The sequence below is a fragment of the Gossypium hirsutum genome, chromosome A01 (genome assembly GCF_007990345.1).
Source record: "Gossypium hirsutum isolate 1008001.06 chromosome A01, Gossypium_hirsutum_v2.1, whole genome shotgun sequence".
Taxonomy (NCBI): domain Eukaryota; kingdom Viridiplantae; phylum Streptophyta; class Magnoliopsida; order Malvales; family Malvaceae; genus Gossypium; species Gossypium hirsutum.
Genome location: NC_053424.1, coordinates 111,062,457 through 111,085,479, shown reverse-complemented (window position 1 = coordinate 111,085,479; position 23,023 = coordinate 111,062,457). Strand labels below are relative to the sequence as shown.

At 36.0% G+C, this 23,023-nt stretch overlaps 1 protein-coding gene across 1 annotated transcript; it reads left to right on the top strand.

The window, feature by feature from the left end:
- The first annotated feature begins 1,346 nt into the window (after window positions 1-1,346).
- LOC107925386 (uncharacterized) lies at window positions 1,347-3,320 on the top strand. Its single transcript, XM_016856049.2, has 3 exons — window positions 1,347-2,201; window positions 2,259-2,944; window positions 3,005-3,320. Exons 1-3 carry the CDS (start codon window positions 1,347-1,349, stop codon window positions 3,318-3,320), a joined length of 1,857 nt encoding a protein of 618 aa, XP_016711538.2.
- Window positions 3,321-23,023: the final 19,703 nt, after the last annotated feature.

Here is a 23,023-nt window from a genome sequence, read left to right as displayed (position 1 = left end):
GTGCAAGACTTGGCAATACGAGCTGATGTATTGAGTTTGATGTATGAGTCATCATCGAATAAAGGACGAGAGTTAGCCCTTTTATTAGATAGAGTTAAAACTTTGGGCATTAGGGCGAAAGCGTATTTGTAATCCTCTTATATGTAAGGATATTCTTTTTCTAAATAAAGTTTTCTAAATGAGATTGAATCAGAATCGATGTCCTTTTTGCATTCATGCATTTGCATCTCATAGCATGTCATCGCATCCTTTATATTCAAAGTTATAAAGAGACCCTAATTAGTTAAAATTACCACAGAAGTAGAAAAGAAAATCTGGAAACCACGCATCAGTACAGAACTCGTGCAAAATCTAGGAATATGGATCAAAGGTTTGAACAGTTACAAAAGGACATGCAAGACCAATTGCAAGAGCAATTGACCAAGATGCAAAATGACATGAGGGAGTAGATGCTAGAGGCTTAAAGGAATATGATGACTGAGATGGCTCAGTTTTTGAGGGCCACTAATAAGGGGAAAGCCCCTATGGTAATCACTAGTGAGGAGGAAGAGGATCATCCTCCGGGCTTTACTCCACCTCACGGGCCTACACAAACCGAGACACTTCTTAGGAGGCCGTCTGTCACTATAAGACCTTAATATGGACTGGTTGATGCTGGGATTCATATGAATTGCCCAGCTAGCTCGGGATTCAATTTGGGTGACAACCCTACTAATCCTCTTATTCCTGACTTGGATGTCGCTGAAAAGGAAGATTTGAGAGCCGAAGCAGCAAAACAGTTGGAAGAACGTTGCAGATGGATGGAGGAGAAGTTTAAGGCTTTAGAGAGTGATGATGGGCATCATGGAGTTGATGCCAAGGATTTGAGTTTGGTCCCAGACTTGGTGCTTCCCCATAAGTTCAAAATGCCGGAGTTTGAAAAGTATAACGGGACTACTTGCCCAGAAGCCCACATTACGATGTTCTGTAGGAGAATGACCGGATATGTGAACAATGATCAATTGTTGATTCATTATTTCCAAGATAGCTTAGTGGGAGTAGCAGCCAGGTGGTACAATCAGTTGAGCCGGGCCAGAATAAATTCATGGAGGGATCTTGCACAAGCCTTCATGCAACAGTACAATCATGTGACTGACATGACGCCGGATAGGATCACGGTGCAAAACATGGAGAAAAAGCCTAATGAGAATTTTAGGCAATATGCTCAAAGATGGAGAGAGGTTGCTATGCAAGTTCAGCCACCATTGTTAGGGAAGGAGATCACTATGTTGTTTATCAACACTCTGAAGGCTCCATTCATTACTCACATGATTGGAAGCACCACCAAAAGTTTTGCGGACATAGTCATGGCGGGAGAGATGATTGAGAACGCCATAAGAAGGGGCAAAATTGAGGGGGAGGCAGCCAAAATATCAGCCTCAAGGAGAAAAGACAATGAGGTAAACAACACGAGTAGCTTCAACTCAAAGGTGATCACAGTTAGTCAACCCAAAGTAGCTGTGGATGGGCAACAGGGTTCTCAAAGGCAGGAATCAGGCACAAGGCACGAAAGGATGCAATTCACACCTATCTCTGTAACGTATCGTGAGCTTTATCAAAGTTTATACGATACACATGCTATTGCTCCCTTCCACTTGAAACCACTACAGCCTCCATATCCTAAATGGTATGATGCAAACGTTAGATGCGAGTACTACGTTGGAATAGCGGGGCACTCAATTGAAAATTGTACTGGATTTAAGAAGGCCGTAGAGAGGTTGATCAAGATGGGGGTTGTGAAATTTGATAGTACCCCAAATACTGAAAACCCTTTGCCAAATCATGACAATCAAGGAGTGAATGCCATTAGCGAAGCTAGTGAAAGAATGATGAAGGAAAATATTGCTGAGGTGGGGATGCCTATGAAGGTGATTTGGGAAGAAATGATAAAGAGAGGGATGATAACTTCTAAGAAAGAAAGAGAGAAAACGGGGAACTACTGTGAGTTCCATGGAGAAAAGGGTCATGAGGCCCAAAATTGTGAAGAATTCAGAGCCTTGGTGCAAGGCTTTATAGATAATAAAAAGCTACAAATTTTTGAAGGTAGCTCTTATAAAAGAGAAATAAGTGTGCTGGAAGGTGAACAAAAAGGAACCAGCCGGCCAAGGATCATTATCTCCCTGCCAGGGAATAACAAAGTAGGGATACCAGCAGTGCCCAAGGTCATTATCCATAAACCTACTCCTTTCCCTTACAAGGATAGCAAGAGAGTACCGTAGAATTATGACTGTAGTGTGACAAGGCCGGAGGAAGAGAATATAGCCAGCGCATCTAAAGACGTTCAAGCGGAAGGTTCCCACACGTGGAGTGGGAAGCGTTATGATACGGGGGGCGTCAGAGTAAAGCCCACAAAAACAAAAGATGTCGAGGTGGAGAAGGAGACCGAAGTACCCATCAATGAGCCAGTAAGGGAGGAGGAGGCTAATAAATTTCTAAAGTTCCTTAAGCATAGTGAGTATAGCGTAGTCAAGCAGTTGCATAAGCAGCCAGCTCGCATATTAGTATTGGCTCTACTTTTGAGTTTTGAGGCGTATAGGGAAGCATTGATGAAGGTGCTTAACGAAACATATGTCACTCATGACATATCCGTTAATAAGCTGGACCGATTGGTGAACAACATTAGCGCGGATAATTTCATCTACTTTAATGATGATGAAATCCCACCGGGGGGCAGAGGGTCAACTAAGGCCTTGTATATTACTACTCGATGCAAGGGGTACACACTCTCAAGTGTGCTCGTTGATAATGGATCGGCTTTAAATGTTCTACCATTGTCTACATTAAACAGATTACCCATCGCCGATTCTCACATGAAGACATGTCAGAATGTGGTAAAAGCCTTCGACGGCACAGAAAGGAAGGTAATGGGAAGAATTGACATTCCCTTGGAAATCGGGCCGAACATGTATGAAGTAGATTTCTTGGTAATGGATATCAAGCCTTCCTACAATTGCTTATTAGGCAGGCCATGGATACACTCAACAGGAGCGGTGCCCTCGTCGTTACACCAGAAATTGAAATTAGTGACCGATGAACGGTTAATAACCATCAATGCGGAGGAGGATATTACAGCCACTGTCACTAGTAAGGCCCCTTATGTCGAGACAAACGAAGAATCTATTGAGTGTTCTTTTTGCTCTTTAGAATTCGTAAATACGACTTTCATTTCGGAAGGGAGTGAGCTACCGGTGCCAAGGATAGCAAGAGTTACGAGGATGGCTCTACAAATGATAACAGGAAAGGGAGCCTTACCAGGAAGAGGTTTAGGAAAGTATCTGTAAGGAGGGACTCAGATCCCAAAGTTGATTGAGAAGAAAGACCGTTTTGGTTTGGGCTTCAAGCCAGACTATAAGCAAAGAAAGAAAGACATCGAGAAGCGCCAATAAAGGAGAAGGGCGCGTTTAGATGGAAGAGAAGTGGGGTGGGAATCAATGACGTTCCTTCTTATATCTAAAACCTTCATATCAAGAGGATTACTTGTAGAAGAGAGTTATCAGATTAATGCTGCATCCAACGAAGGATTGGAGCAAAGGAACCTTGAGGGCATTCGCCCTTATGAATCGGGAAGCTCTTTGAATAATTGGACTGTGGAGGAACTTCCTGTAGTCTTTAGGAATTCTTCAGAGTAATTCTCAAAACATTCTTGTTACTCTAGAGCCTAGGAGTAATAGGATTACATTTGTGAAAATGGGCTTACGTTCATTTATTATTATTTAAATAAAACATAACTTTTATTAATTTCAACGAGTATTGTTTCATTTTTATTAACTTTTGTTCATAGTAAATAAATAATCATTCTTCAATTCATTCATTCTTTGTATATTCTTTATACCTTACAGGTCCCTAGATATCAATGACATGAATATTGATATTACAAATCCTGATTTCTCTCGCGAGAAAGACATGTGTTTAGAGGAATCTCAAGATTTTGAAGATGTCCAGGGTTGTGATGTGTCTCCAGATCTGTTGAGAATGGTAAAACAGGAGGAGAGACAAATTATGCCCCATGAAAAAGAGGCAATAGAGAATGTATCCCTTGAGGAAGGGAAAGAGGTGAAAATTGGGACACTTATTGCCAAGGACACAAGGCAAAAACTGATTGAGTTGCTACGTGAATTCAAGGATATCTTAGCATGGTCTTATCAGGATATGCCAGGATTAAATACCGATATTGTGGTGTATCATCTTCCAATATGACAGGATTCTAAGCCAGTCCAACAGAAGTTGCGGAGAATAAGGCCAGATATTGTTTTGAAAATAAAAGACGAAGTTAAGAAGCAGTTCGATGCGGGTTTCTTACAAGAGGTAAAGTATTCAGAATGGGTAGCTAACATTGTGCCTGTTCCTAAGAAAGATGAGAAGGTACAAATATGCGTTGACTACAGAGATCTGAACAAAGCTAGCCCAAAAGACAATTTTCCTTTGCCACACATTGACACTCTAGTAGACAACACGACAGGATATTCGTTGTTCTCTTTCATGGATGGTTTCTCGGGGTACAATCAGATAAAGATGCATCCAGAGGACATGGACAAAACTACCTTTATAACCTTGTGGGGTACCTTTTGCTACAAAGTGATGCCGTTTGGGTTGAAGAATGTGGGGGCAACATACCAACGGGCCATGGTGAACTTGTTCCACGACATGATGCATAAGGATATTGAGGTGTATGTTGATGCCAAGTTGTGAACAGAAAAAGAGCACATTGAGGTCTTGAGAAGATTGTTCTTGAGATTGAGAAAGTTTCAATTGAAGCTCAATCCAGCAAAGTGTACCTTTGGAGTTAGATCGGGAAAGTTATTAGGCTTCGTTGTCAGTGATAAGGGAATTGAAGTTGACTCAGACAAGGTCAGAGCCATACGAGAATTACCTCTCCCACAAACTCAGAAGGAAGTTCGAGGATTTCTAGGAAGACTGAATTACATTGCTCGGTTTATTTCACAACTAATTGAGAAGTATGATCCCATCTTTCGTCTCCTTAGAAAGCACAATCAGGGTACTTGGGATGAGGAATGCCAGAATGCTTTTGAAAAGGTCAAACAGTACTTGTTGAATGCTCCAGTGTTATCTCTGCCTAGTCCAGATAGACCACTAATACTGTATTTATCAGTATTCAGTAATTCTATGGTATGTGTACTTGGCCAACATGATGAGTCAGGAAGAAAAGAGAAGGCGATATATTACCTCAGTAAGAAATTCACCGAATGTGAAATGAGATACTCGCCTATTGAAAAATTGTGTTGCGCTTTGATTTGGACAACTAGGAGGTTAAGGCAGTACATGCTATATCATACTACTTGGCTTATTTCGAAACTTGACCCTTTGAAGTATATGATAGAGTCAACGGCGTTGAATGGGAGAATAGCGAGATGGCAAATACTACTTTCAAAATTTGATATAGTCTATGTGAGTCAAAAGGCTATAAAATAAAGCGCGATAGCAGAATTCCTCGCTAGCAGAGCACTAGAAGACTACGAGCCATTGAATTTTGATTTCCCAAATGAGGAGTTGATGTGTGTAACAACTACAGAGGATCATCCTTGGAAGTTGAGCTTTGATGGGGCATCTAATGCAGTGGGAAATAGAATTGGGGCAGTCCTGGAATCCCCGAATGGTGATTGTTATCCATTCACATGCAAGCTAGATTTTGATTGCACAAACAATATGGCTGAGTATGAAGCATGCATCATGGGACTCCGAGCGGCTATAGAGCGAGGAATAAGAACCATGGAAGTATATGGAGACTCTGCATTGGTGATTTACCAGCTTAGAGGAGAATGAGAGACAAGGGGTCCTAAATTGATTAATTATCAAAAGGTAGTTCTAGGGTTACTTGAGGAGTTCGATGACATCACTTTCAACTATATCCCACGAGATGAAAACCAAATGGCAGATGCTCTAGCAACTTTGGCTTCAATGATTAAAGTCAATAAAGAGGAAGAAATGATACCCATTCAAATGAGTATCTTTGAGGTTCCAGCTCACTGTTGTAACATTGAGGAAGAAGAAAGGAATGATAATCCTTGGTATCAGGATATATTGCAATATGTGAGAGATCGTAAATACCCAGCACAAGCAACTGAAAATGATAAACGAACTTTAAGGAGATTAGCTTGCGATTATGTTTTGGACGGGGGCATATTGTACAAAAGAAGAAAGGACCAAGTACTGTTGAGATGCGTTGACGCCGTGGAAGCTAAGTTAATCTTGGAAAAAGTTCACGAGGGTGTTTGTGGGACACACGCTAATGGTTTCACGATGGCTAGACAAATCATGAGGTTTGGATATTATTGGTCGACCATGGAAAGGGATTGTATCAACTACGCTAAGAAATGCCATAAATGTCAGATTTATGGAGACAAGATACATGTACCACATTCACCTCTACATGCTATGACTTCTCCATGGCCCTTTTCCATGTGGGGGCATGGATGTCATTGGGCCAATATCACCGAAAGCTTCGAATGGACATCGATTTATCTTTGTAGTCCTTGACTATTTCACAAAATGGGTAGAGGCTGCTTCTTATGCAAATGTTACTAAGTCAGCTGTGAGTCGATTCTTGAAGAAAGAGATCATTTATCGATATGGGATGCCTGAGAGAATCATATCAGACAATGCATTGAACTTGAACAACAGAACGATAGCAGAAGTTTGTAGTCAGTTCAAAATTAAGCATTATAACTCTTCTCCGTATCACCCAAAAATGAATGGGGCAGTAGAAGCAGCCAACAAGAACATTAAGAGGATAGTGGGGAAGATGACTGAGACTTATAGAGATTGGCATGAAAAATTACCATTTGCACTCTTAGCTTATCGAACGTCTGTTAGAACTTCTACAGGGGTAACTCCCTTCTCATTGGTTTATGGGATGGAAGCAGTGTTAGCAATTGAAGTAGAGATATCGTCTCTCCAAGTCTTGTCAAAAATAAAGTTAGATGAGGCTGAATGGATACAATCGCGATATGATCAGTTGAACTTGATCGAAGAAAATAGGCTAAGGGCCATTCGTCATGGTCAGATGTATCAGAAGCGAATGATACGGGCTTATGACAAGAAAGTGCGACCAAGAGAATTCCGTGAGGGGAATCTTGTGTTGAAAAAGATCCTTCCCATTCAGAAGGACTTTAGAGGAAAATGGATGCCGAATTGGGAAGGGTCTTATGTTGTGAAAAAAGCTTTCTCTGGGGGTGCATTGATCTTAGCAGAAATGGATGGGAAGAGTTTGCCCAATCCAGTGAATTCAGACTCAGTCAAAAAGTACTTTGTCTAAAGGAGAATAATTCAGGGTGAAAACCCGCAAAAGGCACTTTGAGTTTTTGAAAAAAAAAAGATGGAGAGGCCAAGGTGAAAACCCGCAAAGGGCGCCCTGTGACCAAAGGGGTTTTGAGTTGAAAACCCGAAAGGGCAGCTCAAACTTTGAAGAACACACGGTAATCTTGTTATATCTGATTCAACGAAGAGTGAAACGCATTGCATATCGGGGCATCAACAAAGTACTTTGGATCTTTTAAGCACATGTTGAATTCAAGAAGGACTTTATGGAGTTGGTATATAGACGTTCAGGCGGAGATATCTAGGGCATCTAACATTTGTCCTATTTGCTATCTTTAGATTCTATTTCTTCTCAAAGATAGGCTTTCAGATTAATTTCTCTTGTATTTTTGATAAATTCATTCAAATTTAGTTATTCTCAAGAATAATTCATTTTCCATTATTCTTAAAGTATGTTGCATTGAAATAGTGATAGATGAACTAAATAATTTTCACAAATGAAGTTTTGCGCATTACTCTGGAAATTTCTAGATGATACAAGAAACTAAAACAGGACAATTGTTCGAGAAATTCACGTAAGTGAGGGTTGAAAGAACTTGAGGAATTTCTTTCTTCCAGTCCGAAATGATGATTGGACAAATCAAACGATTCGATTTTAAAAAAGATCATCTTACAGATATTCTCAGTGGGTTGTAGCATTTGAAGAATGATACAAGCCTACAGGCAGAGCAGGAATAATACTTTGAGAGAAGTAAAGATAAACGAAGGAATGAGTGGTGACGTCTGGAATAGAAGTCATATTCATAACATTTTGCATCACAACATGTCTAATTAGGAGCATTTGACTCACTTCGATTATAGTATCCTAATCATCAGGCATGAGCACATATGCATTCTACAGGTTATGTAGATCAAAGATGATGCGCCTTAACCCTCTAAGCAGTAGGGTAACAGACCAAAGCATAGCAGATCTGGCCTTCACGTGTTTACACTGAAGCAGATCCAAGATAACAAGATTTGGCTTCTCTATCGTCGACAGAGAGAAAATCGAAGACCATAGCAGATCTGACTTTCGGATGTTCTCACATCAAAGCAGATCCAAGATAACAGATCTGGCATCTTCATTTCGACAGAGAGCAGATACATAGCAGATCTAACCTTCAGATGTTTATACTGAAGCAGATCAAAGATGATTTGGCATTCTTGTGTTTACAAGGAACAAATCGAAGACATAACAGATTTGACCTAACTGCCTACACCCAGTTTTAGCTTAAGCCCAGCAGACCCATTACATTCGGGGCCCAAGAGGCCCAAATGTGTTAACAGATGAGGGGAGACCTAGGGTTTTTTTGGAACCCTAGGCGCCGTAAATAGAAAATTCCAGAAGCCAAACCAAACGTCACGCTCCTTCGATTACTGTCTTTCCAGCTACCCTCCATCAAAGCCACGATTCCAGGCTCCAGGTCACGCCATGATCAACGCCACCGGCAGATCTGTGTCCAGCACGATCATCGTCTAATTTTCCTCATGAATATCTGCAAAAGAGAAAGAAACAGTAGCAAACAAACAAAAATGGGAAGAAATAAAAGATTTCTTCCCAAAATATATTGTAAATAGTGGCTATAAAAGCCTGAATCAAATACGATGTAAGGGACCGATTTTTTTTTTTAGAAAATAAAAACAGAAGACATACGAATACATTCAGGATTGCAAACAGTTTCTTAAGGTGATTTATATTTCATATTTTGTTAATTATTTTCTGACTGGTATACGAAGCTTTTTTTTAAAAAATAAACTAAGAAAATATTAAGAGGAAGAGAGTTACCTGTAATTCGCTTGAAAGGAGGAGGGTTTTTAACCCTTCGATCACCGTGCGTGGTGGTCCGCGCGGTGGCGTGTGGGCATAGACGCTTGAGGACAAGGGCCTGACGAGTTCTGAGGCCGACCCCGAATCCTCCTGCAGAGGATTTCTTTAAGTTTTTTTTTCTAACCGGTGTAAAAATGATTTTCAAGCTTAAAATTTGGCTTATATAGTCTAAAAGAAACGGTGCCGTTTTGGCTTAAGTCAATAAGCAAAAAAACGACCTCGTTTTAAAACTTGAGGACCCGCGTGTTGACCCGATTACCCGGGGAGGATCCGCGTGTTTTTTATAGAATGGGTTAATTGCCCAATTGGTCTTCTTGCATTTTTTATATTTTTAATTTCATTTTATTTATTTTTTAATTTAGCTTTAATGTTTTAATTATGTTTCAATTTGGCCCTCACAGTGATTTAAAACCGTATTAGGGGAAACGGTGTCGTTTTGGGATTAGGGCAAATAGCCCAGTGAGTCCCTCTTTTTTAATGTGCATTTCAATCAGGCCTAGAATTTTTATTATTTCGCGAATTAACCACCAAATTTCTTAATTGAATCCAATTTTAGTCCTTTTTTTAAATAAAAAAAAACGTTAGTTATATTTAATAAAATATTGTTTTATTTGTATTATTTTTAACATTATATATACATTCATAAATTTCATTATATGTTGTATTTTTATTTTATTATTTATTTGTTACATTATTACTATTATTATATATATACCATATTATATTTCATTATAATTATTTATATTTTATTACATACTATATCTTATTATATAACATTCCTTATAATATTTATTTTCTTATATATTCTTTTATATATATTTATTATGTATATATCCTTTTTTACTAATTATGCTACCATACTTTTATATGCAAAATACTTATTATATTATTATTATTTTATATTTCCTTATTTTATTCATATTATATTATTATACATAACTTTTTTAAGCATTTTTTTAATTTATATTTTAGGTATATTTTATCAATAATTACTTACCTTATATTACATTTTAATATACATTAATTCTTTCACATATATTGAACATATCATTTATATATTAAATATTGTTTTGTGATTATTATTAAAGGTCATATTTTAGAATTGACATGTATGTTGATATTATTTTAGGAATGTTTATGTTAAGTTGTATGCCATGCATCACCTTTTGTCTATTAATTTATTAAAATGTATATAGAGTTATACCGTATATGTTTATATGTTCACTTATGCATTTTTAATGTATGTCATATATTTTTTGTATGTATGTTTTACAAGTTTTAAATTTGCCATGTTTGTTGTTTAAAATTTGTTTAAATTCATACTTTTACTTACCTATCATGATAATATGCTATCTTGTATATTATTCTATGATGTTAACATGATTCTTCATGCATTAATCAAAAAGGAGATTCCAAAGTTTTCAAATAAAAGGGAATGCTTAGTATGTGGAAGCTTCGAGAAAAGTAATGCCCTAACTTACTGGGTTGCAACTTTTCTCGTTGAGTTCGAATAGTCAAGCACCCTTCTAAGTTTTTTTAAGATTTTCAAAATACGAGCATCTGTCTTGGAATTTCAAAGCGTTGTGTCCTAACTTACTGGATATGGCGTTTTGTTGTTTCGATATAGAGATTTTCAAAAAGGTTTGCTTAGCTTCGAATGTCTTAAAAATATTGCGTCCTAACTTACTGGATGTGATATTTTGATTCATTTGATACAAGTGAAACCTAATCAAAATATTCTAAAGGGGATTGCACCTTAAAATTTTTAAAATTTTCGACATTAAAGACACTTGATAATCAATTAGGTAGCAATTTTTGGGCGTTATGAGGGTGCTAACCCTTCCTCGTACATAACCGACTCCCGAATCCGTTTTCTCGACTTTTGTAGACCAAAATTAATGTTTTAAAACAAAACATTTTATAAAGTGATCCAATCACACCTAAAAAGATTGGTGGCGACTCCCGTTTTCGTTTTTCTTAAAGTCGATTCCCATTTTCCAAAACTCGATTTAATAATGGTCTCGACAGCGGTATTGATGAGCTCATCAATCATAGTATATATTATTGGTACATGGAAATTATTGTACTAACTTGAATGTTGAGTTTGTGCATGTTAGGGTAATAATGCATTAAATGGATATATGGATGTTTATTGTATTGTATTGAAAATATTAGGTAAGTATAATTCTTGTTACATGAGCTTACTAAGCACAAAGTGCTTACCATGTTTCCTTTTCCCCTGTTTTGTAGTGTTAAGAGCTTGGAGGTCGGATTTGGTCGGAGACACATCACAATATCAACCTCAGGATTTCGGTATATAAAGAAATTTTATTTTGGAAATCAATGGCATGTATAAGCTAATAAAGTAAATGTTAACGTGAAATGAATGTAAAGTTAGCCATTAGTATGGTTAACAAACCTGGTTATGGGTATGTGATGACGTTATCTTATAAATATGCATGAATTTATCTTGAAAATATGTTGAATTGGTTTGGTTGATGTGGATTGGTCTCGATTTAATATTGCAGGGAAGGTTAGATATTTATAAAGGGGCTATATTGAATATAAAAAAATCGTAAACTCCGGTAATACCTCGTAGTGGGTAGTGGGTATTATATTTGGTGGTATCAGAGCTACGGTTTAACCGGTTCTAGGACTGATGTAACAAATACGGGATTAGCTATACATGCCATTTAAATTATTATTGATAGTGTGATATCTCCTGGCCATTTAAATGTGTTTTTCTTATAGTAAATGTCTACCGACCGAGCTCAATCCGAAGAAGCTGAGAGTCATGCTCCGGCTCCAGAACGGGCACAGAGGGAAGCCGAAGTTATTAGTAGTACAAGGCCCGTATCTGAGGGTCAAGGGGAGAAGGTAAAATGAGCCTTCTTTCAAATGATGAATGAATGGTTTAATCAATACTTAAGAACTAACCCTGTAGTGCAATAAGTTCAAGCTCCCCCTCCTGCTCCTCCATCGGTTCCTGAGATCCCACAGGGTACAGGTACTGAATCTGTCAGAAAAGGAAAAGCTCCAGTAGATAAAATTCAAAAATATGGGGCCGAAGAATTTCGAGCAGCAGTTGATGATGATTCCGAACGGGTTGAATTCTGGTTAGAAAACACTATTCAGGTTTTGGAGGAATTATCTTGTACATCAGAAGAATGTCTGGAATGTGCCGTCTCATTGCTAAAAGACATAGCTTACCATTGGTGGAATACTAAAGCTTCAGTTGTTTCGAAAGAAGAAATTATATAGGAATTCTTTCAAACCGAGTTCAGAAAGAAATATATTAGCTAGAGGTTTCTTGATCAGAAGAGAAAAGAATTTTTTGAGCTGAAACAGGGTAACAGATCAGTATCTGAGTATGAAAGAGAATTTGTTCGATTGAGTAAATATGCTCGAGAATGGGTACAGTCAGAAGCTGAAATGTGCAAACGATTTGAAGAAGGGTTGAATGAAGACATTAAGCTACTGATCGGAATTCTTGAAACTCAAGAGTTTGCTACATTGGCAGAGAGAGCTTATAAAGCAGAAGAATTGAGTAAAGAAAAGAAACAGGTTGAGAGAGAAGCTCGAATTTTTAGTAAAAGACCGATGGAAAAATCCTAGTTTTCTGCTCCAAAGAAATTGAAGAAGTACCAGGATCATTCTACCTCAGCCACTGGGTATTCGGGTAGAGAGCGAGATTCTCAAAACATTAATCTAAGACCTTCTACTCCATCAGTTACCAGTGTTAGCAGTGTTGGTATCCTTAAGCCGAGATGTCAGTACTGTAATAAAATCCATTTTGGTGAATGCCGATTTAAGAGTGGGGTTTGTTGCCGATGTGGTTCTTTCGACCATTTCTTTAGAGATTGTCCAAAAAGAGGTGAAAAAGAAGTTAAGCAGATATCGAAGCTAAGTAATCCAGTTTCGAGGGACAGACCACCTAGACCATCTAGTAATGTCAGTGGTAGCCGAGGAGCTACGAAAGATATTGCAGGCAGGTCTAAAGCACGAGCACCTGCTAGGACATATGTCATCCATGCCAAAGAAGATGCCTGAGCACCCGATGTTATTACTGGTACATTTTCTTTACTTGATACTGATATTACTACATTGATTGATCCTGGTTCTGCGCATTCATATATATGTGTTAAACTTGCAATTGTTATAAATTTATCTGTTGAACTTACTGAATTTGTGGTTAAAGTCTCGAACCCCCTGGGTCAATCTGTTTTGGTGGATAAAATTTGTAAAAATTGTCCACTGATGGTAAAAGGTTATTGTTTCCCGGCTGATTTGATGTTATTGCCATTTGATAAATTTGACGTGATATTGGGCATGGACTGGTTAACCCAGCATGATGCAGTAGTAAATTGTAGACAGAAATATATTGTGCTAAAATGTCAGAATGGTGAGTTGCTCCAGGTTAAATCTGATCAGACGGAGGGGTTATCTGATGTGATTTCAGTAATGACAGCACAGAGGTATGTCAAAAAAGGGTATGATGCTTGCTTGACTTATGTACTCGAAACCAAGGTATCTGAGTCAAGGATACAGACAGTGCCAATAGTATGTGAATTTTCTGATGTGTTTCCAGAGGAATTACCAGGGTTGCCACCAGAAAGAGAAGTGGAATTTTCTATAGATTTGATTCCGGGAACTACTCCAATCTTCATAGCTCTGTACCGGATGGCTCCTACAGAATTAAAGGAGTTAAAGACACAGTTGCAAGAACTTGTTAACAGGGGTTTTGTCCGACCGAGTCATTCACCTTGGGGTGCTCCGGTTCTGTTTGTGAAAAAGAAAGACGGGTCTTTGAAATTGTGTATCGACTACTGGCAGCTTAATAAAGTAACCATAAAGAATAAGTACTCGTTACCCCGAATTGATGATTTATTTGATCAGCTAAAAGGTGCTACTATTTTCAAAAATTGATCTTCGATCAGGTTATTATCAGTTACGGGTAAAGGAGTCAGACGTGCCAAAAACAGCCTTCAGAACCAGGTACGGGCATTATGAGTTTTTGGTTATGCCATTTGGCCTAACTAATACACCTACAATATTCATGGATTTGATGAACCGGATATTCAGACCGTACTTAGGCAGATTTGTAGTAGTATTCATTGATGATATTTTGGTTTATTCTCGGGATAAAGAAGAACATGCAGAACATTTAAGAATTATGTTGCAAATTCTGCGAGAGAAGCAGTTATATCCTAAATTCAGTAAATGTGAATTTTGGCTTCGAGAAGTGGGTTTTCTAGGACATATTATATCTGCCAAAGGCATCAGGGTAGATCCAAGTAAAATCTCAGCTATTGTTAATTGGAGTCCACCGAAAAATGTATCCGAAGTTAGACGTTTCTTGGGTTTAGCTGGTTATTATCGGAGATTTGTACAAGGATTCTCTATGATAGCTTCTCCAATAACTCGATTATTGCAGAAAGATGTAAAGTTCGAGTGGGCTGATGATAGTCAGCAAAGTTTCAACCGATTGAAAGATCTACTAACGAAAGCAACTGTATTAGTGCAGCCTGAACCGGGTAAGGAATTTGTTATTTATAGTGATGCCTCATTAAATGGTTTAGGTTGTTTCTTGATGCAAGAAGTTAAAGTAATAGCCTATGCTTCGAGACAACTTAAACCACATGAAAGAAATTACCCAGTACATGATCTTGAATTAGCTATTATTGTATTTGCACTGAAGATATGGCGGCATTACTTGTACAATGAGAAATGTCATATTTATACTGATCATAAAAGCTTGAAATATTTGATGACACAGAAAGATTTGAATTTGAGACAGCGTAGGTGGCTTAAACTGATAAAGGACTATGATTTGATTATTGATTACCATCCGGGTAAAGTTAATGTTGTAGCTGATGCTTTGAGCCAGAAATCTCTATTTGTTTTACGAGCTATGAATAACCGGTTGTCACTGACTGATGATGGTTCAATCATAGCTGAATTGAGGGCTAAACCTACATTTTTATAGCAAATATGTGAAGCTCAGAAGAATGATGAGAAGTTACAGGTTAAACAGGCACAGTGTGAGTTAGATAATGATTCTGAATTTCAGATTGGTTCTGATGGTTGTTTATTATTCAGAGGTAGGGTATGTGTACCTCAGAATTCAAAGCTCATACAGAAGATTCTACGTGAGGCTCACGGCGGTACTATGTTTGTAAATCCGGGGAGTAATAAAATGTATAATGGTCTGAAAAAGATGTACTGGTGGTCGGGAATGAAACATGATATCTCTAAGTTTGTATCAAGGTGTTTAATATGTCAGCAAGTTAAAGCTAAACATCAGGTACCTTCGGGGTTACTTCAGCCAATTACTATACCGTAATGGAAATGGGAAAGAATCACTATGGATTTTGTATCGGGGTTACCTTTGTCTCCGAGGAAAAAAGATGCTATTTGGGTGATTGTTGACCAATTGACAAAGTTAGCGCACTTTATTCCGGTACGTATGGATTATTCTTTAGATAAACTAGCTGAACTATATATATCTCAGATTGTCAGGCTACATGGAATGCTTGTCCCCATTATATCAGATAGAGATCCCCGATTTACGTCTCATTTCTAGGACAAATTGCAAGAAGCTTTGGGTACTCAGTAGTATTTCAGCACTGCATTTCATCCTCATACAAATCTGAGCGTGTAATTCAAGTATTGGAAGATATGCTTCGATGTTGTATACTAGAGTTTGAAGATAATTGGGAGACGTATCTACCTTTGATTGAATTTGCTTACAATAATAGTTATCAGTCCAGTATTAAAATGACTCCATATGAAGCTTTGTATGGTAGAAAATGTAGAACACCGTTATATTGGACAGAACTCGGTGAAAGGAAGATACATGGGGTTGATTTGATCTGGGAAACAGAAGAAAAAGTAAAGGTTATTCGGGATAGTCTAAAAGCAGCTTCTAATCGTCAAAAATCATATGCCGGCCTTAAACGAAAAGAGATTAAATTTCAAGTCGGTGATAAGGTATTCCTGAAAGTGTCTCCTTGGAAGAAAGTTCTTCGATTCGGTCGAAAGGGTAAACTGAGTCCAAGATTTATCGGGCCATATGAAATCATAGAAAGAATTGGACCGTTCGCTTATCGATTGGCATTACCACCGGAACTTGGTAGAATCCATAATGTTTTTCATGTATCTATGTTACGACGATATCGATCAGATCCTTCACATGTTATTTCTCCGACAGAAGTGGAGATTCAACCGGATATGACTTACAGTGAAGAACTGGTCAAGATATTGGCACAGGAGACAAAAGAGCTTAGAAATAAAAAGATAAATTTGGTGAAAGTATTGTGGCAAAAGCACGGGATTGAGGAAGCGACATGGGAATCGGAGGAGGCAATGAGGAAACAATACCCAAACCTCTTTGCTGGTAAGATTTTCGAGGACGAAAATCCTAAAAGGGGGGAGAGTTGTAATGCCTAAATTCAAGGTTATCGGAATAGTGGTTTCGTAACCACAAATCCGATTTAAAGAGAAATTTATTTCAATATTTTTGCATGAAAATTGATATGATAGGAAAATCGTATGAAAATATTGATAAAAAATTTTTACCGATTTAGTGGTTAGTTAGAAAAAGAAATTATTGAAAAAATTGGGTAAAATAAGGTATCGGGACCTCTATCTCGTAAGACCGAGTCAAAAATAATTTTATAAATATTTATGAAATGTTAGTAATGTGGTATTAAAATTTCGTTACGAAATTTTAATGTTTGGATAGTTAATTAAATAAAAAGGACTAAATTGTAAAAGGTGTAAAAGTGGATGGGATGATTAAATAGCTTAAGTGTCTAATGAGAGAGGATCTAAAAGGCAATTAGACCCAAAATTTATTTGGGCTGGACGGCAAGGGCATGAAAACAACAGGAAAATTGATAAATTAAGGGTAAAATTAGAATATTGCCAAAATTAACTAAATAAAGCTAGGACTAAATAGGAAATATCTAGATTTCTCTTCATTTCTCTTCAATTCCAGTAGCTAAAAATGCCATAAGAGGGTTTTATAAGCTGGTATTCCATAATTTTGGCACCAAGTGAGTTAATCATTGCCTTTTTCTTGTAATTTTTGTGTTTCTAAGACTTTTACAACTACGTCCTACTATTAAATTCATTAGTTTTTGATTTCATGGATGAAATTGAAAGTCACCATGGTTGAGTGCTGTAAGCTTATGATGAAATAGAATTAAATTAAAGCTTTAATTTGTTTATGATATGATTTTATTAGGTAATTTCAATAGAAATTGATTTTTAGGACCTAATTGTGAAAATGTTTGGAATTAAATCCTATTGCTGAAATTTTGATTCCTAAAGGTTGTAAACTAGTTTAAGGTGATAGAATAAAGTGTTAATTGAGAAAAATCAGCTCAATTGAGAGGTTAATTAAGTAGGTACGAAATTGTTATTTATTAAAAGCTTAAGGGAAAAATGGTAATAAACAGTTTGCACTAAAACAATATTGGACAGCAGCAATAGACTAAATATGAAATATCACCATAAATTGTAGGAATCTAATTAGAAGATGAAAAAAATATAAAATTAAAGCTTATTGAGTCTAGTTCTCATAGAAGAAACAGGGTAAGAAATGGATCTGTAAATCATGAGATATAATGAATTTTGTGAGACAAGGTCAGAATGAATTCGAGTTCCCCTATTTTGACTTTGAAAAATCATAAAAAATTGAATAAAAATAATTATGGACTTAAATTTATATGTATAGAATTATGAATGAGTCTATTTTCAAGAGAAACAAACAGGAACATCATCCGAATTCTGTATGAATAGATAATTAATTTTTAGTGAAGAAGGGTCAGAACTGTTAGACAGAAGAACAGGGGTGAATTTAAAGAATAAAATGTACTTATTGGCTAAACCAAGAATTCTGAAAATTTTATGGTAAGAAGATATATGAGTCTAGTTTCAGGGAAAATTAACGGATCTTAATTTGAAGTTCCGTAGCTTGAGTTATAAATAATTTAGTGACTATGACTCAAATAGACAACTTTGAATAAACTATAAATAATAATAATGAAATTATAGAAATTGTTGCATATGAACATGAAATGTATGAAATTGATAATTAAATTTATTTATTTAGATCCAAAAGATTCAAATACGAAGCTAAATCGAGGAAAGGAAAAAGTTCAGGATTAGTAGATTTTTGAACACGAACAAGTATCAAGGTAAGTTTGTGTAACTTGAATTATATTCTTAAATGCTTGAAATGTATGTTTTTGATATGAATATGATTTGAATGTTCATTATATGAAAATTTATGAAACATTGACATATTTGATAAAAGGGGAAGAAATTCCGGTTGAATGAAAGGAAAATTCGATGGATCTCTGAAAAGGAATTGACGGTAAAAAGGATCTAGCCCGGACAGGTGACCCTATCCTGATATAGCCCTCCCGAAGAATATGTGGAAAATGGATTTAGCCTGGACGGATAATTCGAATTAGGGTCTGAATTTAGCCTGGACTGGTAATTCAGATCAAAGCTCATTAGAGTAATTGTCGTTGCAGGGGATTTAGCCTGGACTGGTAATCCCGACAATACTCTATGAGTTTATATTACAGGGGATTTAGCATGGACTAGTAATCCCGCTGTAAGGATGAGGTTCGCGGGAGTGTGCTCTCTGAAATGGAAATGTGTGCACATGAATATGAATTGACGGACCCGGAAATGTACACTAAAAGTGTACCTCTGAAAATCCATCAAAAATTTCAAGAAATTCAACGGGACAAATATGAAAAAAAAATATAAGGAAATGGAAATCATGGTATTGATGAGCTCATCAATCATAGTATATATTATTGGTACATGGAAATTATTGTACTAACTTGAATGTTGAGTTTGTGCATGTTAGGGTAATAATGCATTGAATGGATATATGAATGTTTATTATATTGTATTGAAAATATTAGGTAAGTATAATTCTTGTTACATGAGCTTACTAAGCACAAAGTGCTTACCCTGTTTCCTTTCCCCTGTTTTGTAGTGTTAAGAGCTCGGAGGTCAGATTTGGTTGGAGACACATCACACTATCAACCTCAGGATTTCGGTATATAAAGAAACTTTATTTTGGAAATCAATGGCATGTATAAGCTAATAAAGTAAATGTTAACGTGAAATGAATGTAAAGTTAGCCATTAGTATGGTTAACAAACCTGGTTATGAGTATGTGATGACGTTATCTTATAAATATGCATGAATTTATCTTGAAAATATGTTGAATTGGTTTGGTTGATGTGGATTGGTCTCGATTTAATATTGCAGGGAAGGTTAGATATTTATAAAGTGGCTATATTGAATATAAAAAATATCGTAAACTCCGGTAATACCACGTACCCTATTCCTGCAATGAATACGAGTAGGGGGTATTACAAGTATTCGATCAAATCAAATGAATTTTTTTTAGTTAATTAAGTTGACGAATCTGATTTTATCATTCTAACTTGATTTGAAATTTTCTCGAATTGAGTTGAGTGAAATGGAATTCGAATCGAATATATTTGTTCGAGTTAAATTTAAAAAAATTACTTTGGGTCCTTATAACCACTGTCACCCACCATAATCAAATTTGCCCATTGTAATCAATTTTGCTATTAACTTTCATCGCCTCATAATTTATTTATTAATTTTTTATATATGGGTCAGCTTTTTTGTTTGCTTAGTTGCTTTAATTATCTTTTGATTTTTGTCACTATGTATTTTGAAATTAAAAAATAAATTAAATGAAACAAAATGTGATTTTTTAATAAAAGTTATTTTAAAAATAAAATGTGAAATTGATACCAACATAAAATTTTAACATGATATTTTATGACATCATCAATAATTCAATTTTTACAGAAATTTATAAATATTCAATAGGATTAAAACAATTCAATAATATAAATAGTACAAAATGTGAAATTAAATTTAATACTATAAATAGTAATAAATAAAATTATTATTATTTGGGTTTAGGGATTTTTTTTGGAATGATTTTTATTTTTGGTTTGGGGTAAAGGGTGAGAAGTAAAAGTTTAGGGGGAAAATAAAAAGTTTTTGGGATATTGGGAGAGTAAAATTTTGGTAAGAAAGTAAATGGAGGAGTAAAATTTTAGGGGGAAAATATTCAAAAAAATTGAGGGGAAAATGAATTTAGAGTAGATTTGAGGAAAAGTGGGAAGAAGTAAAAGTTTTGGAAGAAAGTAAAAATGTTTCAGCATTTGAGGTAAAAATGTAAAATATTATAATTTGATATTAAGTTTATTCGAGTTATTCGAATTCAAAAACTCAATTCAATTCAAACTCGAAATTCGAAAAATTCAAGTTGGCTTGAATAACTCAATTAGTTTAACTTAAAAATTAAATTTTTTCTAATTTTTTTGAATCGAATCAAATTTTGTTTACCGTAAATTAAGATAAGATGTTAATCCTTAACGAGCATAAACTTAAAAAGGAGATAATAATAAGTAAATAGTTCTACTAAATATGACTACATATAGAAATAGTCCTCTAAAACAAAAGAAAAAGTAAATTAAAGAAAAGATTGATACGTTTTTATATATTGTAGATTTTTCAAAAAAATATTTTTTCCAAAATCATAAAAAGCAAATATTTTTTAAAGTGTAACTTTATTCTTGATTTTTTATAATAAAAAAACAAAATGTTCATTATTTCTAAGGATGACAAAAAAAATCAATGAATTCTAATCTACTAAACTACCTAAAGATGATATTTAAAAAATTAAAATAAATTAAATTTCAGTATAAGTCGATTTTTTATAAAAATTTCGAGTTAAATTAAGTAAATTTAAGTCTTATCTAACCTATCCCTTCTTTTTTCTTCCTAATTTAAAAATTATATTTCATAATTTTATGATTATATAAATATATTTAATAAAATTTAAAAATGAATAAAATAGATCAAAAAATCAATTTCAATATCGGAGGTAAAAGTCAAGTGGTAATGTATAAGATAAGATTAGAGATAGGTGGGCGGCAAAATAATAGTGACAATAAAATTAAATATTATGATAATATTATAATATAAAATGAAAAATAAAATAAACGCATTGTATTCCACTTAATTGTCCACTCAAATATCACCTCATATACCGATTAAAAAATAGAGAAGAAAAAAAATCGGAAAAAAAAAAGTGGGTTGATTATGTTAGTAACATATAGATATTACAGATATAAAAAATTTATGTATGATGAAACCGAATTTTCTTCTAATCTCTTTTTTCTCCATTGATTTAACAATTCTCTTCACCACCCTAAGCTTTGATGCCATCTCCTTCATTATTACCCTTTTCCCTGAATACTCAATCACTGATCTTAGAGTTAATGCCAGTTCCACGCTTTTAGGTTTCACAAGCCTCCACCTTCTCCTCATCCTCAATGAACGTATTGCACCTGATATTTTCTTTTTATATGATTTCCAATAACCCTGGAGTTGGATATTTACTCTCCGTCACAATACATTCGCTCTCTAACTTTAACTTCAAACCTCGTATCAAATCGACAACTGCTTTACCCTGTTCTGTAATAAACCGTTTAATGCCTCGCGAGTTTTCTAATTCTTGGTGCTTGTCTGCTTTGTTGGATTGTAGTTTGCATATGGCCTGGGACACCAATTGTTTTAACTCAGGGTGTTGGGCCATGACTGTCGGAGCTGTTGTTTGAAGAGCTGTCAATGCTCCTTCTTTTATCAAAACATTGCTATTGCTGTCGTGGTTTGCAAGATAGCAGATGAGAGTTAATCTATGGCACTGTTAACTTTTTATCACCATCGTAAAGTAATAGCTTGATTAACAATGGTACGCCGTTCGATTCAATTATAGACTTCGAATGCTCGCAAAAGAGGTAATTATTTGGGCAGATAAACTTTTGCAAAGCAATAGAAGCTTCCATTGCAACTTCCCGGTCCATATCGCCTAGTCGGGCCACCAGTGGACTAATTACTTGGCACTCTTTCGCTGAAAAAGACCTTGCCAATGAACCGACTGACTTGGTTACCGGAATTCTCAGTTTCATGTTGTCGAATTCTTTGATTACCCTCAATAGCTCATCGACAACTGCCTTTGCAGCCGGAGAAGAACTCTTAAAGGTGGAATGTCTAAATTCATTATTTGATTCAGCAATGGCTGTGATTTCTCTTATAATAATTAAGCAATTGTATTGTAATTCATCTTTTTCCGTTTGCAACAACTTAGCCAAGCATAGCATTCCTTTTGCCTCCGTCAATGTCTTACAATTTGAAATGCTCCCTTGAACAAGCATCCATAAAGCCCTGGAACAACTAAGTTTCAATTTCGGATTCGGTTTAGTATCATCTGCAGGTGACAACAATGTAACCAGCCGCCGTATCACATTCTCTCTAATTAAAGCGTATTCCTTCAATTCTGGGTTATGCTCTGCAATGCCGGTAACCAAATTGGATGCTTGAATTTGATCAGACATCGCCGATGTTCTTGATAAACGACATAAGATTGTAGAAATCATTTCCTCCATAATAACCCCTTTCCTCTCCTTCTCGTTAGCCAAAAGGTAAAGTGTTATTGACGGCCGATTTGAGCATCCAAAGATATCTTCTCCTTTAAAAGCTTTTGTAAAGACGGTACCCCGTCTTCTTCATAAATAATGTTCTTATACTCATCGTTTTGCTCAGCAAGTGATGCCAGTTGTTTCACCGCCAGGACGCGATCTTCCAATGCACGCCCCATTTTGACGGCGGCGCTGCAAGACCACACCTTAACCGAAACTGTTTTCTCGTACGTCGGCGTCGAGCAACTTTGGGGCATGTAGATGGAAAGCAGCCATTTCATAT

Bases quoted from the DNA above. Each gene is read 5' to 3' on its own strand.
- LOC107925386 (XM_016856049.2), top strand. From the start codon at position 1,347: ATGGCGGGAGAGATGATTGAGAACGCCATAAGAAGGGGCAAAATTGAG. The intron at 2,202-2,258 runs GTCATTATCCAT...AGAGTACCGTAG, and splicing joins GGATACCAGCAGTGCCCAAG to AATTATGACTGTAGTGTGAC. The intron at 2,945-3,004 runs GTATGAAGTAGA...CTTATTAGGCAG, and splicing joins TTGGAAATCGGGCCGAACAT to GCCATGGATACACTCAACAG.